Source organism: Culex pipiens, chromosome 3 (genome assembly GCF_016801865.2).
Source record: "Culex pipiens pallens isolate TS chromosome 3, TS_CPP_V2, whole genome shotgun sequence".
Taxonomy (NCBI): Eukaryota; Metazoa; Arthropoda; class Insecta; order Diptera; family Culicidae; genus Culex; species Culex pipiens.
In genome coordinates this window covers 48,244,776-48,263,566 of record NC_068939.1, presented here as the reverse complement: position 1 = coordinate 48,263,566, position 18,791 = coordinate 48,244,776, and the positions used below count along the sequence as shown (strand labels likewise).

The 18,791-nt window shown below is 38.6% G+C and overlaps 1 protein-coding gene across 6 annotated transcripts in view; it reads right to left on the bottom strand.

Moving 5' to 3' along the window:
- Nucleotides 1–18,791, bottom strand: part of LOC120412567 (myb-like protein Q) — a 175,570-nt gene that overhangs the window by 123,320 nt on the left and 33,459 nt on the right. For 4 of the 6 annotated variants that reach the window (XM_052710842.1, XM_052710844.1, XM_052710847.1 and 1 more), the window contains exons 3-5: nucleotides 17,492–17,590; nucleotides 17,137–17,232; nucleotides 10,151–10,699 (exon numbers count right to left, since the gene is read on the bottom strand). In XM_052710842.1, the coding sequence (XP_052566802.1) occupies nucleotides 10,151–10,699; nucleotides 17,137–17,232; nucleotides 17,492–17,590 (744 nt within the window). The remainder of the gene's footprint in view (nucleotides 1–10,150; nucleotides 10,700–17,136; nucleotides 17,233–17,491; nucleotides 17,591–18,791) is intronic. The other 2 variants (XM_052710845.1, XM_052710846.1) reach the window with 2 other exon arrangements.

Below are 18,791 nucleotides of genomic sequence, written 5' to 3'. Positions count from 1 at the left end.
AGCACAATGACAACATTCTAAAACTTTTGTTCTTCACCAAGCTTCCATTACGTCGCACTTCCTTCACATCAAACTAAAAAAAATTAAAAATATGTTGCCAGAGTAGTTTTTCTTCCCCTGCAAGACAAAGATTTCCTTGTTGCAGAAATTCCACCAAAATTGTAATGAACATTTTCGCCGCTTGTTTTTTTTTCCTTCCAAACTTCCGTTTGGTCCTCCAAATCCTTTCTCCACCACAAACGCACACATACACAGACTGTGGGTTGTTAGCATTAATTTTCCTTGATTTTTTTTTCTTCTTTTCCTTCGTGACCAAATTTCCGCCGTCAACTTGACTCCTTGTGCTGTTCTGGCCCAACCCAAAACTGGGTCCAAACTACTGCTGCGCTGCACCCACCCTTGTTTGGAGTTTGTGCTGCGTTGGTAATAGTTTTATGGACATTTATTTTTTCGTTGTTTTACTTTGCTTCTCATTTTCACCATTAAAACACTAACCCTTTTTCCACCCACCTCCCCCCCAAAAACACTGCCACTGCTCCAGGTCACCACCAGGACCAAGCCTTTTTTAATCGATCCACACGCGCGCTCTTCACGCTGCTTTTCCAAGCAATTTTCACGACAGCCCCCCTTGCTCAACCAAGTTTCGCCAACTTTACGTCTTTCTTTTTTTTTGTTGCTGTTGTTTGCAAATTTTCCAACCGTTTTTCCTCGCCAGCCCAGTTGTTTCCTCTGTCTAGTGTTGTGACGGTGAGTAGCAACAAAAAAAAGCGATGAAAACACTCACTCACACACACTTTGCAAGCTCAAAATTAATGCCTTCTCACATTTCACTTAATCTCGAAACACGATTGCTGCTGCTGCTTCAAACACGGACTTGAACCGGTGAGAAGATTTTTCCACTGCCAGGTTTTCCCGACCTAGCAATTTTCCTTCGTACTCCTCTTTTTTCGCGTTCATCCTTTTAGTCTGGCGTTTGAGTCATCTTTTTTTTTAAGTTTACAAATTCTTCACGGAAAAACTCCACCAAACTTCCAAAAAGTGACAAGTGGAAGACCGGGGCGAGACGGGCGGCAAGCTGTCTCAACCAGGTTGGTGGAAAATCGAGGAGCAACTTTAGACAAATTTTCACGCCGCCCGACGACCAAATTCCGAACATCACAAACCAAACACAAACAGCACACACACACACGCTCGGAAAAGGGGGTGAAATTTTTCCCCGTCACAAGGGAAAATGCTTGCGGGAGGAAAATCCAGCCTCTTTTCCCCACAGCGACTCACTGCTCACCGGGTGGAAAATCAGAAGCCGACGACGACCACGTCGTGAGATGGAAAATGAAAACTAAACCTGGTGGCGGAAAAACGGATTTTCCTCTGTGCACGGTTGCACGGCGGCAGGTTTGTGCACCGTGTGGGTACCAATACTTGTGAGGTTTCTTCGGGTGATGGTGTGCGTGTAGGAAGGAACGTGTAGAAGACAAGTGGCGAAGGGAGGACAGTGTTGCCAGTTTGTAGGAAATTTTATTGGTCGGATTTTTTTTGATTGTAATTTTTTTTTTCAAATTTCAAAAACGTATAAAAATTGCGGAAGGAAAGGAAAATTGCCCAAAAATATGAAATTACTCTTTTCTACATAACTGGAATTAAACATAGAAATTTTGCAATTGTATATTTCAATCATGACTGCTAACGCTGCTAACGACTGCCATCTTGAGGAGTTGAGATTAATATCACGCGCAAATTGCGCACATTAAAAGCAACAATTTTTTTACAAATATTTTAATACCGTCATCAGGGGTGACATTGGGTCTGGAGGTGAGATTGGGTCATCATTTTTGTATGACCCAATCTCACCCCCCAGAACCAATGTCACCCCTGTTTTCAATTTTTTTTAGATCCGGAATAAAAAAAATACACAAATGTCACTCAATTGGTCAGAACTTGATCCAGTGTTGCCAGATCTTCAACGTTTAGGACTCGTTGTAAAGGTCTTATGGTCTGATGATGGGTCAAGACATAGTTTACAAAAAGTTAAGTGAGATCCGGGTCCAAAAGGTACATAAATATATCTCAAGTGGTCAAAACTTAAGACATGATTGCCAGATCTTCATTTTGTTGGACTCGTTGGAAAGGTCTTTTGATTACCTAACCAACGATGCATAACACATTTGTTGAGTTTTCGATTCCGAGCTTTTTATAAAAAAAAGTTCATTTTTAGAGCAGGTATACAGCCAGTGTTGCGATTTTGAGTGCTCATCCGCTCATGAGCGAGCATTTTTCACTCATTCGTGAGGATGAGCGCGACGCGAGCTAGCTCACGTTTGCTCGTACTCGTATTTGCTCATTTATTTTATGAGCAAAAATGATCATTGCTCGCGCTCATTTTTGCTTATTGAGCAAAATGAGCGGTATTTTTTTCCCTGTAACGAACCTGTAAACGATAATAACTTTTTTTTTCAGCAGAGCTTCGAGGTTGTTTTTTTTTTTAATGGAGGCTTGAATAGGCTAACCTTAATAATATTAAATGAAGATACTTTTCATTTTTTTTTTGTTTTGAAGCTTGTTTTGGAGTCAGAGTTAAGGTGTTAAATTAAGATCTGTCAAAGTATCTGTAGTCAGAAAAATGCGTAAATTTATTCTGAAAATGTGTAATTTTACCACTTTTCTGGTGTAATGCCACTTTTTCAGTCTAAATCGAGGTAAAATTATAACGTTCAAGATGTTATATTCAGCCTTACAAAATTACACCTTCCAAATGTACACTATTTTTTACTGTATAGAAATAAATCGACTAATAAAAAATAAAAATAAAAATAGAGTAACACGTGAAAGTGAACTATTTAATATAGCTGAAAAATATATAGGAACACAAAAATGTTTTCTTGGTAATACGTTTCGTCATGTTTTAATTCCATCCATACAATCCATCGCGATCAATTTTTGACAGTTCGACGCCAACGAATTATTTCATGAAAATTTACCGCGGTTAACCAAAATCAAATTAACAATGCAACTTTGATGAGTTTTTTCGTCCCTTTTTCGCGATAAAATTATCTTCAAAAGTGGCAATCCAATTAGCCTGTGCCAGATTCATCAACAATACTAAAAATGTACCTGCTTTGTTGATGAGCGCTCATTGAGTGCGAGCGCATGCGATGAGCATGAGCGAGCACGAGCTACCTGTTAAGTCCTCATGCTCATGAATGAGCGAGCACGGCTTCTGGCTTGCTCGCTCATTCGTAACCCTGATTGCAGCCTTACCTCAGTGAGGAAGGCAAAAAGAAAAAGTAACAAAACAATACCGAATTTCTTTTGTGTTGGCCTCAAATTTTTCAGAGACATACTGAAAAAATACTTGTTTTAAAATAATATATTAACAAAATAGAAAAGTTAAGCAATAATGGATTTCCTAGATTTACCTTTAAAAATGCAGACATTGTTTATTGTAAACATAATGTTAACATTTAGCCAGAAATTGTATAAAATCTCGTTAAACATGAAACTCAAGTTCGAAAAACATGATTAAACATTGATGAAAGTGCGATATTTACCTCTTCTTTCTGAATCATTTGAATGCTCATAATTACATTTTTGTCCCACGTTATTCCATTTTTCATGCAAGTTCGAAAGCGTAGCTAAGCTTAATCGTCAAATACGAAAATATAATGTATTCAAGATTTATATATCAATTCTATGAAAAGTAGTACGAATTTTGTTGTTGCTTAAATCAAAATAAATTCCCCATCCCCCCAAAGCAACGTAAATTTGTATCAGATATAGGGACACATCACACAGACGCCCTTGTTTAAATACGGTTCGAAAAATCAGGGGGCATCAAAATATTCTTCAAATCTTCAAAATTCTAATAAAACTTGAAATGCAATCAGCTGAAAACAATTGCGGTTATAATCACATTTAATATGTTAGAGTTATTTAAAAATATTTTGAGTATAAGTGAGTTGCAGATGCACAGCAAATCAGAAAAAAATTATCAAAGAAAATATTTTCGTTAAAATTTAAAATTTAAAGTTTTTATATTTTTATATTTTTATATTCTTCTATGGTTTCTCTAAGCAAAGTTTCCCAATCTTTTTTATTGATGCTCTACAACTTTGTAGTGTTACTCCTAGGACAAAGTTTCATGCAAATTGAAGAGTGATCGGTGCATTTTTTCTGATTTAGTCTGACTTGGCAGACCAATTTCAAAAAGTAAATATGAGACAATAACCCTAAAACGTGGCATTTGGAGTCACATCATCATCGTCCAAATATCGGCGCAAATCAACATCAACTGAGTATTTCCTAATTAGCGATTACGCCATATCATTTTGCTCCATTGTACAATCGTCAAGTTTGATTAAGATTCCAAAACGCTGCGCTGTCACACAAACTGGATGACATTCAATCGTGAAAAGAGCTGTGAATCATTCACAGTTAACCACTGTTCGCAACGAACTATCCCCCGGGGTTGTGGTTGAATTCCAGACATAATTCCATTACGAATCATATCTACAGATTCTATACCAATATGACTGGCAACACTGCCCTCAACGCTGTTTCACAATTTCTGTAGAATACCACGAACAAGATTTGCAACTACAAACAACAAAGGTTATCACAACGTTGTTGGTTTTTCAGTGTATTGGTATGTCAGACAGGGGAATGTTCCTGCATATTGGAGCGGAAAATGCACCCTAGGAATTTCCATTATTTATGCTCACGCATACCACCATCAACCGAGAATCACTGGCGCGCGCGATGTTTTCCACCTGCTGCGATGTCTTACCAATACCAAGCGCAACTCAAAGGGGGGTGGTTGTTTGAAGATTAGGATGTTTTACGGGTTGTTAAAATGTCAAAATTCGCCGACTTTTCTAAGCACGGTGAAATATTCAGTTAGTGGGGGGTTAGCCTCTAAATCGTTGAATAAAACATCGTGGCGACATCGCAAGGGGTTGTTGTCGTCGCGTCGATGAATTTTTAAGGAACTTTTTGGCACAGTTAGCTCACCCAACGCAACCTCACGGTTCACTTGTCACTTTTGGGAGGTTTTTTTTCTCTTGCTGACCGGCAGTGATTGAATTTTTTCAACCGCGATTTGCTCGTAAATATCTGTGCGTTATTGATTTATGATCCACTGTCGACGGGGTTGACGAGGCTGACTGGACTCGAGCCAGATGTCACGAGTTGAACGAATCTGTCGCGTTACCTAATAAGCTCGATTCCGTTTTTAAATTGTTCCAAAACCGTCCGGGCAGAACGAATCCATCAGGTTTCGTCGGAGACCTGCCAATACGCGAACTCTTCAAAACTGACTGATTACTGATTAGTAGAACCACCAACCAACCCCGTTCGTGGCCCCTTCTAGCCCATATCTTATACAGATAATACACACAAAAACACACTTCAAGATACGCTGAACGTTCTTCGAAGCGTCGTCGCACTACGAATTTGTACCGTTTCGTCGATAGCACGTAATCTTTTATTGCTCAATTGTTTGCACAGAAACCCGCACCCCTTCTCCCCGCAAAACACCTTAGTCTAAAGCCCAGACGACGACTGTGCCCCATTCAACCCACGGGGTGGACCCAGTTCACTGAATTTTTCAACAGTACCACCACCGCGAACAGCTCCAGACGACGACACCCCCCTTTTTCCGTGAGGAGACACAACGACGACGGGGACCGCTTCTTAAGGATCGACCTCCGAAATCGCGACGACGGCGACCATCGCGAACATCTCACCGAGACTCACTGACCTATACTGCGAGCCGGAGCTCATTCGCTTGGAACGCAGCTCGCAGCTCAGTTTTACGACAGTATGTGTGTACGGCTCATGTGTCTCATGGAAAGGAGTGAATCCTTACAAAGAACGCCGGTAGGAGAGCGGGGATGGGGGATGGTCAACCACCCACTTACCTCCTCCCCCCGAAAATGGAGCGTTGCATGTGTGCGTGCAGTGGAAATGTGATGGAAATAGGGTAAGAGGGCGTTGATGTTTGATGGGGATGTAGTGCTATGGAGTTAGTGTTGCCAAACTTCTGGAAAAAGCGTTGAAGATTTTTGCTTTGAAAAATCTGTCTAGAAAAATTTCAACCAGGGATGGAATAATCGCAAAAAAAATCCTTTCGCTTGCGTACTTTCTTCACCCGCGAAAGAGAGTGGAGACAAAACACGCAAAAGAAAATCTCTACCGAACTTTTCGAAAAAAAACAATCAGTAGATGATTTTTTTTGTGATTCTCAATGTTGGCACCAGTAGATCAATTTATTTCGTTTTGTTTACAATCGTTGTTCATTTACGAACAGTGACAGGTCATTTTAGGTTGTGTGGCAATTCACCTACAAGTGTAGATGTTCCGCCGAATCATCCCGGTGATGATTTTTCAGTTTTGTTTTACCGATTTTCGTGCGTAAAAGCCATGTTCCGTTTCGATTTCTTTTAACTTGATGAGCGACAAAAGATTGTCTTTTGATAGCTGATTTCAACCAAAAAAAATCTACAGTTAAACATGGCGCAATTTATTAAAAAAATATTTTGCATCTTAAATTAATTTGAAAACAACATAATGACCAGAGTTCAATATTTTCCAAAAATCTTTTTTTTTAATTTCATACACAAAACAAACAAAAATATGAACTCAATTCAAATAGAATGGTATGGAATCATACTGAGCTTGGTAAAGAAGTGTTCAAAATACCTCAAAAAAAGTTTTAAACAAACTTGGAAATGTGTCAAAGATTAGTTATTTATTTCAGGGACCATCCATAAACCATGTGAACAACTTTTTTGTATGGAGCGTGGACAAACGCCAACCGGCTGCTATAGAATCAATTTCGTTTACGTATCTTCATAAGGATTGGACTTGGGATGATTGTCAATATGAAGACCTTTATGTAAAATTTTCTGAACAACCGATTCCCGCATCCGCAATTTTAAAAATTAGACCACTTTTCAAACAAACAGTTTCAATAAATTATTTTTGTATTTTTTTTAAGGAGAGACATACCATCCTGAATTGGCGTGAACTCTTTTTAAATTTTGAGAAAATCTTGAGGTTGAAGATTTTCCTAGTTTTATGTAACTTTGTCAATGCTAAAAAAATCTGGGGTCAACCTTAGCCGTGTTTTAAACTAATATTTTGTTTTGTCCCAATTAAAAAAAAACGAAAAAAGTTACTGGAAAGGCCTGATACTACCAAAATAAAACAAAAGCTGATCAAGATCAATACAGAGCAATTCTCTACGAAATCGGTCTTTTCTTAAAAACAATATTTTCCTTTTTTTATCAAGACTAACATTTTAAAAGGGCTTAATATTGAATGTTTGGCCCTTTTGAAATGTTAGTCTTGATTAAAAAAAAATATATTGTTTTCGAAAAGATCGGAAAATTTCACGAATGTTTCATATTTTATCATTGAAAATCGGACCATTAGTTGCCGAGATATCGACATTAGAAAATAATGGGTTGTTTGGGTGAGACTTAGAAAACATTAATTTTTCTGTTTTCAAATTTTTGCATGGCAATATCTCATCAACTATGGGTCGTATCAACAAAGTTCAAAGTTGTTCGAACGCGCATCAGTTGATAACGGAAAGTCGGATCGGAGCGCTCTTTGTTGCGGTGGGTTTCTTATAAGCCCAAGGAAGGTTTTTACGCTAATTAGTTGACAATCAAGTTTTAGTGACAAAAAGTGAAATGAAAAATCACCAAACAATTTTTTACCGCGTATCATTTTTTTCAGTGTAGTCCTTGTCTATACCTATAACTTTGCCGAAGACACCAAATCGATCAAAAAATTCCTTCGAAAGCTACAGATTTTTGAATTTTCATATATCATTTTTGTATGGACAGTAGTGTGCCCAGAAAAAATGACCCCATGCTCCACAAGCGGAAAACGGTTTTTTGGGTTATTTTAAGCATCTGTGTAAATTTTGAGCGAAATTAGATGAGATTAACCCATTGATACCCGAGCCTAAAGTTGGTGAAAAAAATGTTTTTCATGCAAAAATTACTTTTTTAAATCGCTAATAACTTTTCAGGATCGAGTTTTACAGCTTTGGTATGTTCTACAAAATTGTAGAGCATTAAATTTCCAATAAGAATCACACTTTTGAGAATATTTGGATGAAAGTAGCACACCGTGCAGACCAAACCGCAAGAAACTTGAGTTTTCAATACATTTTTTCAATTTTTCCCATACAAACTTCACCTCGGAGTATCAATGGGTAAATGATGACCGATTTTGCTCATATTTGGCCCAGAGTCCTAAAATAGGTCAAGGAACAATATTCAGCTTGTGGAGCGAGGTTTTGAAAGTCCCATATTCTGGGCACCCTAATGAACAGCTGCCAAAATTGTATGGAAAATTATATGGACAAACTAATGATGCAAAATGGCTTCTTTGGGAATACCGAAGGCACCAAAAAAATTTCAGCCGGATTAAAAAATGCAAAAAAAATCGGATGACCGAAATCTCAGTGAATTGCTCCACATAAAAAATACGTTACTTAATCCACCCTTAGGTGGTTGGTGCCTTCCTCAAATTTAAAGGGTGCTATCCAAAATAGACACAGAAGGGCGGTGTTTTTCAGTGTTTTATCAATTTGACTCATTATTCATACCACTAGATTGGGCAGTCAGATCTTCATATTGCAGGGCACTTATGTGCTTACAATTATGATAGGGTAGTCAGATCTCCAATCCAATTCATGCTCGTTGAAAAGGTCTTTTAATTACTTATCCAAAGATAGGACGCATGATAGATCCGGACAACGATTACATCAAAATATGATGAGATCTAGCCTCCAAAAAGTGCATAAATAACACTTAAGTGCTAATTACTTTTTATAGGGTTATCAGATCTTCAATGTTTTGGACTCGCTGGAAAGGTCTTTCAAATACCTTTCTAAAAATGTATAGCATGACTGCCTTTCTTACAAAAAACACCCTTTTTACAATCTTGCGAACTTTAGTCAAAATCGTTTTTTTAGCATAACTTTTGAAGTACTTTACTAAACATTATGGTATGAAAATATGACCTATGGGACCTGTAGACGGATCTAAAAACACAGATCCGGACAAAATCGGTCAAGCAAGTTCCGAGAAAAGTGAGTGAGAAAAAAAAATCTACGTCCATCCACACACAGACATATGTATACGTGAAGGTGGGTCTACGAGGCCTATTTAAGAATTTAATTTTTCGAGTGATTTTATAGCCTTTCCTCAGTGAGGTGAAGAAGGCAAAATACTGAAAATAATTTATGAAAAACTTTTGAACGCAGGAAAAAATGAAATTTTCGAATAAATGGGCAGTAGAGAGTAAAGCTATTTATTTTGTAATACTAGAAGAAAACGCTGCTGAAGCTGAAATTGAACGTCAAAGATGCATTTTTAAAAGTATAATCAGATTATATTTTCTTTAAAGAACCTTATGCCCGAAATCCCCGTCGTTGAACAAATACTTACAAACCAGCACAGATACATGCACAATCCATGTATCCGTGTTGGTCTTGTTTCATGCAAAGCACAAGTCTAAACCCTTTCTTCATATCTTGGCATGTGTTGGTTGTGAGGGGAACACACCAAGGAACACCCGATGGGTCTAAACTATTTGTGCATGGAATGCAATTTGCCAGAATTTCCACCGAGCAGTGCAGTGCAATATAGTTATGTGCAGCTCGTAATCCCGTTGCAAATGTTGTAAGTAAAAGGTTTTGGGTTCATCGCATCACGATAATTAAATTAGGACAGGAGAGAAAAAACGGGGTGACGAAGCTCACTGACCCAGCAATCCCCGAAGATAGGTTTCTTGGTTTATTTTTAAATGTTGCTTGAAATTTAACTTTTGTTCGTTTTGGTCCTTTGGACATGGTTCCAGAAATTGCATCCTACTACTCACTGACCAAGCCCATGCTGTGTAAACAATAATGAATTTTAATTATTTTCCCTAAAGAGATTTTTAATTGCGTTCTTTTGTATTCACGGTCACCCCTCCAATAATTTTCATTTTAAGAATCGAACAAAAAAAACTTTCGGATGCTAATTACAAGTTTTTCACACTTTAGAACAAAGGATTCCTCCTCCCTCATCGTACTGCTTTGCGTTTTCATTAAAATTATGACTCAAAAGAAAGAAAAAATCTCTCCACTCACCTAAACTACTGCTGTTGCCGGCAACGTTGGCAAAGTGCTGCTGCAGCTGCTGCTGGAGCGCCTGGTGCTGCGAGATCGGCGCATGGCCACCACCGGTCACTCCGGAACCGATCTGGTGCGCCGACTGCGAGTGGGACAACCCACCTTGTCCTCCTCCTCCTCCTCCGCCACCACTCCCACCTATACTATTCCCGACCGAGTTGCCCGTCAGGATGCTGGCCAGTGCCTGACCGGCCGTACCCCCGCCAATCATGTTGGCACCGATGACGGCGTTATTTCCGGAATTGCCGCCGCCCAGAATCGACGCCAAGCTCAGCGGGCCGTTACTATTACTACTACTAGTGCTGTTGTTGTTGTTGTTGCTAGGGTGGTTCAGACTGCTGTTGCTGAGCACGCTGCTGATTTGTTGAGCCGATTGTGATAAAGGCACATTGTTGGTTATACTAGTATTTGGTGCTGCTGCTGCGGATGATGATGCGTTCGCGAGATTTGGCAGGACGGCTGAGTTGGAACCGTTCACCGAGTTGTAAATGGTATATTGTTCTTCGTCTGGAAATTGAAAGCGGAAAATTGGGGAAACATTGAATCAATCTTGAAACATGTGCGGAAGAGACGTAACGCTTCTAACGCCACTGACAAGGTATGGTTCGGGAACGCGGTGGCCACCTAGCGAGCGATAGCGCAACTAAAAGCAGCACTAGAAGGGACTAGCTCAATCTCAGAGGCGTTACACTGGCAATGTTTTACAGTGAGACAGTGAAATCGAATAAAAATGGTACAAGAGTGGAAACGTAGAGGTTTTAGTCTGGGGAGCGTGAATGTGATCTAATGCGTGCATGTGTTAGTGAGAGGCGTTACGAAGATTACGTGGGGGTGAGCTGTGTAACGTGGAGTAACAAGAATGTAGTCAGTTACTGAGTAAAATCTTTGAAAATTAATGAAGGTTACCATTTTTTTTATTATTTTTTTTTTACAATATATAGGGGAATTTAACAGCGTTCCTAAACATTTGATTTTGAACAGCTTTTAACTCTACACTTTGCCTTACTTTTAACCTAACAATTACAGTTGTTCAATATGATTCTTAAAAATAAGAGTAAAACCATGTTTTCGTCAATTCAGAAATATTCATGTATCTTTTCATGCAATAAAAAGTTCTTTTTTTAAATATTTAAGCTGTTTTTCTTTTTCTTGGCTTTCGCTGAAATTGGTAAAATAAGACAAACAAGAATTTCAAAGTTTCACCTTACCCCTTCGAAATGTCCCTTGAATCAGTGGGCAATAAAACAAATCAGTAATTAAACAGTATTTTAACTTGAACACTCGATCGTTATGGCCTATCTACAATCACTTAGCTTAGAACATCTAAGTAAAGTAGTTACTTAGGAAAGTCTGCAACTTACGTTCGTCATCCACAATCAACTTAGAAAACTTGCTGGGCTGATATACGTTGCTATGCAGTTGTTTGTTTACCTTTGATATGGAAACGTCAACTTACCGTAGATTTTGAAATTTTCCAAACCAAACGTCAGTTTCTAATTTGATTACTTTTCCATTGTAGAAACTCAGATTCATTTCCATTGATTCAAATTCCTAAGCTAAGTGAAATTTTCTAAGCTAAGTGATTGTAGATAGGCCATTAACTTTAAGTAATTCTTACGTCAAATGAAACAAGTTAAATAAAAAAAGAATTTTTGATCCACAGATTATAAATTAACCTAAAACTTCAGGGAAAAAAAAGTTAAGTTTTTTTGTTAACTTTAAAGTATCAAAATCTGTTAAATGTCTCTAAAAACCTGCAAAAAATATGTCATTCTATTTAAGTGCAAATTAAAATATATTTTTGTATTGAAAATGGATATTCACAACGCACAGTGGTCCAGATCAAAAAATTAAATGGAAAATGGATTTCCGAAAAATGATGAAGTTTTGGAGCTTTCGTGTTTTCAGAAGAGTTGTTGCAAATGAAAAGGGGAAAGTTTTGGTTTCGTTGAAAATTAGGGTGGTTCACGATTAGGGTGATTTTGAAAATCTAACTTTTTAGGAATATTTTTGGGATTTTTTTCGTCTTCTAGAAAGTTGTTAGGCTTGCCAATTCAAGCAACTTTGTCGAAGCCATCAAAATTGTATCTCGAAATCTACACCTTCTACGACCAAATTTATAGAAAGCATCTGAGCAAAACTCAGTTTAGTGAACGTGGCAATTCAGGGTTAAGTTTTAGAGAGAGTGATATTGGGGGCACTTTTAGAGCTCTGAAAAACGAACATTTTTATTTTTTGACATGTCAATTTGGACTTAAGGGTCAAAAGTTACAGCCATTTTAAGGTAAAAAAGATGCAAATTTAAAACCTAAATATCTCGAAAAGGCGCAATTTTAAGCGCCAGGTTGCATTTGAAAGAGGAGATCCAGCACTAAAAACGCTGAAAAAATTTCAGGAGTGTTTTTCTTTATACATATCTTCATTTAAAAAAGTCTAATTTTCAAGGGAAAACCATATGGGACCACCCTAACGGAATTCGAAAATTGTTCAAATTTAAGTTTTTCCATGTAATTTTGCCCGCTGAATCTGAATCTGCCCTCAGAATTGAAAAATCAAGCTGAATATTAGACTGTTGCAATTTTTTTTTTCTAATTTCTGTCCTTCAAAAGCGGCTAGAAAATTCAGGGGGCGAAAAAAATATTTTTTCAAAATGCTTCAACATTTTAACGAAATGTTGAATAGGGGAAATCTACCCATTTTAATCCTAATAAGCGGTCGTGTTTGAATGATGCTGGATAATCTAGAGTCTCCCTTGAATTTTACTAAAACCAAGTACACCAACGAGTAGAGCAAGTTTTTGTGAACATTTCTGTTTATTTTCACTTTCACTAAAAGTTATTCTATTTCTTTACCAAGCATTTAACAAAAAAAATTCCCAAGGGTATTCTAATCGAGGCGAATGCATTGGGCCACGCCCATTTTTCTAATATCGGCTTAGTTCTTTTTTCTTCCAACACTCTGTCGAGTGTTGCCATTTGCGCTGACAGTTCAAACGAACACTCACGAAAAGTGGCATTTATAGGGAAAGTTTCCTGGCATCGCTGGCTGTGCTGCTGGTGGTGTGGACGGCCAGCCTTTGTTCTTTTTTGCCTTCGTCTCTCGCTCGGTTTTCTTCAGCCTTCGAGTGGAATGCAAAGTGAAAATTGAAACGTCAAACGACTTGGCGCGTTTGTTTTTTTGATGGCGCTTGCTAATTTATTACATTTTTCGGGATTATTCTTCAATTGAGTACCTTAATAATGATCAAAAGAACATGTTGCCGGTAGTTGGAAGCAATTTCATATCTTAAGCGCCGTGAAAAAGTAAGCGAAAGTGAAAAGTTAATTTTGGCGATATTCATTAAGCGTTTGAGGGATTCTCGTGTGTGTCACTGTGTGTGCCAACAAAATGATGAGAAGTGGTCTCGCAAAATACAAATTATGATCAAAAGTGCATTAAATGTGATCTTTTTGGCCAGTAAGTGGCATACATTTGCGTGCTTACTCGAGGCGGTGCTGTTGCTGGTAAGTTTATAGCCCAAATAGTATTTTTGGAGCTTTAATCGAGCATCAAACTCTCCATATGACGAAGATAGGTTTTTGATTGGAAAGGGTAGATTTCCCCTACCATCAGCTGGAAACAACTTCAAAATCGTTTATAAACATTTTTAATATGTTTGACTCCATTTAAAAATATTTTCAATTTAAGTGTTTTTTCGATGTACAGCACCGCAATACACACACAATAACAAACTCAAACAAATACAACAACAAACTCACACACAACAACATCTCATAAACACATACAACAAACTCACATAACAAACTCACATACACACAGAAAAAACTCACACACACACACACACACACGCACACACACAACACAGTCACACACCCGCACATAACGCACACACACACACACACACACAACTCACACACACACACACACAACTCACACACACACACACAACTCACACACACACACACAACTCACACACACCTACACAAAACTCACACACATCTACACAAAACTCAAATACACACAATTAACTCACACACGCACAAACACACAACAAACTCTCACACACGCTCAAGAAACTCACACACACACACACACACACATACACACACACATACACACACACACACACACACACACACACACACACACACACACACACACACACACACACACACACACACACACACACACACACACACACACACACACACACACACACACACACACACACACACACACACACACACACACACACACACACACACACACACACACACACACCCACACACACACACACACACACACACACACACACACACACACACACACACACACACACACACACACACACACACACACACACACACACACACACACACACATGTCGAGGATGATGCCGAACAACGCTGGACCCAGGAGCAGTAGGCGCCGCCTCTTGGCAAGTGTCGCGACGTCCATACTTAGGTACGGCGGACCGGTATGGTGGACGGCGCTGGGGACGAAGCGAAATCGAGCGCTGCTCGACAGAACGCAGAGACTGATGGCCATGCGGGTTGCAAGCGCGTACAGGACCATTTCGTCGGAAGCAGTTGGTGTCATAGCCGGAATGATCCCCATCAGAATCACACTAGAAGAGGACACCGTGTGCTACACCCGAAGAGGCACGAGAGGTATCCGGGAAGCCGCGAGAGCCGAATCGCTGACAAGGTGGCAACGCGAGTGGGACACTACGGAGAAAGGCAGATGGACGCATCGGCTGATCCCGTCTGTATCCGCGTGGGTGAACAGAAGGCACGGAGAGGTCACCTTCCACCTCACACAGTTCCTGTCGGGCCATGGCTGCTTCAGGAAGTACCTGCACAGGTTCGGACATGCAGAGTCCCCTCTCTGTCCGGACTGCGTCGATTGCGAGGAAACACCGGAGCACGTGGTGTTCGGCTGCCCTCGCTTCGAGGCAGCGCGAAGCGAAATGCTGGCCATTATCGGAGCAGACTCCAGCCCGGATAATAATGTGCAGCGACATCGCCAAGTGGAATGCGGTCGTCGGAGCGGTGACGCAGATCACTTCGGCTCTCCAGCGGAGATGGAGAGACGATCAGAGGAGGAACGACTAGGAGCCTAGTCGAAAAACCACGAGTGTGGCTGTGAAGGAGAGCACGTTATGATTATCGGCTCTACCAAATCGGTACACGTCTCGATGGTCACAGGAGTCGAGAACCCACGAGTGTGGCTGTGAAGGAGAGCACGTTATGACGGTCGGCTCTACCAAATCGGTACACGTCTCGATGGTCCAAGGAGAGGGCTGCATATGACTAGCCGATCAAAAGCAACGCGATTCTTGGGCGCGGTTAAACCCTCGCATGGACTCATATGTATGTGGAACAGGAAATGGTTCTAGTACCCGGCATGGATCCTGTAAGTAGACTAGTGCAGAAAATGCAACGCCTCCCCCCGAAGTTATACCGAAAGGTGGTCCCGGGGGGAAAAGGGCACGGCGTTCAAGGACTGGTTTAGTGGGTCGGGAAAACTCTTTTTGTTTTCCCAACCCCACACTACCTGAGAAATGAATTCTCAGGTGTCTGATAGCAGATTCCGACCTTGTAAAAAAAAAAAAAAAAAAAACATACACACACACATACACACACACACATACACACACACATACACACACACATACACACACACATACACACACACACATACACACACAACAACAACAACAACAACAAACTCATACACACTCCCAAACACATTAAAAACTCACACACACAAGCACACAACAAACTAAAATTTCTATGTGATGGTAAAACTCATATTTGAATCGCATTTTACACAGTAAAAAAGTAGAATTTTGGATGGTTGAAAATTTTGTTGGTTCAATATTACCCAATTTTCGAGTTATTTTACCTAAAATAATGTGTAAAAATCATCATTTTTTTTAATGTGAAGTTTAAGTTATATCGAAAAATAACTTGTTGTTTTGATGTTATAGAAAAACCAATGCTAAACAAAATTACACCATCATGTCTTAATTACATCCAAACTTGCTCCGTGCCCTTTTCTGCTTGATGTTAACAACTCCGACCTAGTAACATCCAGCACTGGAAACGCCAATCCAACTCCTAATCAACAACCTGGAGGTGTTAAATTAATTCAAAATGGTAAACTAATTATTCCAAAACAACCATTGATGGGGTGTCGCAACAACATGCAAACGACCCATCATAACTTTTTCCAACGACGGGGGCGAACCTCTAATTTGCAAACCTAAACAGTGTGCGTTTATTATTATTATTGGTTATTTGTGCTTTTGCTCCTCACACGTTATAGTGTACTTTGATTCGGGTGTCGGAAAACAAATAAGACCCTTGCCTGAGGAAAAGAAAAGCGCACCAAAGAAAGGCAAATAGTTCGCAAAAAAAATATAGACAAAACCACTTATGTGTGTAATGGTGGAGCTTTCTTGCTAGTGTAGACAGATGTAGGTGAGCGATTCATTATTTTGCGGTTGTTGTTGTACCCGCTAAACAAAACACAATAAAGCACACTTTTGCAAGAGAAAATGCCGTGCGTAGTTTTTTGTTTGTGTATTTTCAACGTGTACTGAATGAGTGAAAGATGAACAACATTTGCAACGAAGGGTGAGAAAAGATGATCACACACGTACTACACACATGGAACAAGTAGTGTTTTGTTAGAAAAGAAAATGAACAGCACATTATTTTGCACAACTGGATGAACAAATAGCGCACAAACAATTTTGTACCTATTTTGGACCCAATTAGGACGAAAATAGAAACAGTACATTTAGAGTGACAGAAGAAATAGAAAGAAAAACACACACACGCGTAATAAGTAAAAATCAGTTTATGTTTATCTTGTTGCACAAGCGGCAACTGCAACAACAATGAAACTTGTTTGAACTGTTTAGGCTCTAAACTTACTTTGGCTTCGATAATGGTTCGGCTGATGGAAGGTTTGTAGCTGTCTATGGGATGATGTTGACCACGTCAGCGATTCCGTGGGACTGATACAAATGGCTTCATGGGTTTGATTTTTGGTTGTTTTTTTCGAAATTACAAGGAGTTTTTTTTGTATGAAACAGGGAATGAGAGAAACAGACAATAATATCGAAATGACTTTAGTATACAAGATGGTTAGCGAAAAAACACTAGCGAATAACAAGTTAGTATATGTTTTATGTTAGCGCCAGGGAATGGAGGAATCTTACCACGGGAAAAGAAACCCTCGGGGATTGTAGTCTAAAAGTAGGTTTGAAAAAAATTAAGGCAAACTCACCAGCTATGGACAGCGCCGACGTTGGACTCTCGGGCAGCAGGATACCTTTTTGTACAAGTTCCTCGCGATTGGCACGTACTGATATTTTACGCTCTAGAGCTGCAGGTGGATGATGGGTGAAGAAGAAAAAGAAAAGTCGAAATCAAACGAAAAATCTTAAAATTAAAGAAGAAAATGTAAATGAAAATGGCAAGTGAATGTTGCTTTCAGTTTTAGCTGCAACCGTCAAAAACATTACACATAAAAGGTGCGATACAGGCAATGTCAAATGGTTCCATTTAATGAAAAATGCCACTGTTTACTGATCATATTGAACACTGATTTGTTTTGATTGGGGCTTGTTTTCGTATGTACCAAATTCGGTTTGATAAACGATATAAACAAATAAATAATCAAGTTATTACAAATTTAAGTAATTATTTCTATTATTTCAAAAAAAAAACCTAACTGACAAAAAGTAAATTAATCCTAAAATGGCTAAATCTTGTGAACTAATAATGCTCAGCTTATTGCTTAAAATTATTGAAATTTGTGAACCTTTAACATCTAAACTCCCAAGCTCGAGAAAAAGGGGAAATTTTCATATCAGTGTCTCCCTTTGGAGGTTTAGGTGTTAAAGATAACTCATATATTTTTAAATACATTTTGAAAACAAATTTTCAAACCCCTGCAAAAACTTCCAAAAACTAATTTTTAATTACTTTGTAAAATGAACTTTTTCAAACAAAATCTTTTCAAACTGTAAACTTTTTTTTTAAATTATGTTTCAAGTTTAAAAGTATTAATCTAGGATTAGTACTCAATAGGTCCTATCAGCGATTATCACTCCATCACTAGTTTGCGTTAATCTATAAAGCAAACTGATTTCTAATTGCTTTTAAGTTGAGAGTATTTTTTACATTTTTAAAATTGGTTATTCGTAAACCGATCAAAATTTTACTTAATTTACAAATGACAGTTAAGACCTATTGCAAACTTACCCGAGGAATACGCAAAATCCTTCAAATAATACCGTATGTTTTTTGAAAAAACACAAAATTCCATAATTTGAAATATGGGTAATCAAGTGACGATATATATTTTGTATGAATTCTCAATCCATTCGAGTTTTTCAAGTGAAATAATATTTTTTTTCACAAAATACGGTTTTTTTATGCTGAGCTTGAAATTGTAAGAATTTTTACTTAAAGCTAAAATCTTCCAAACAATTGCGTTTTTGAAAATTATAAAAATAGGGTATTTAATGAAAGTTTGAGTATTTTACATAGAAACCTATAATGCTTTGTGAATCCATAGAAAA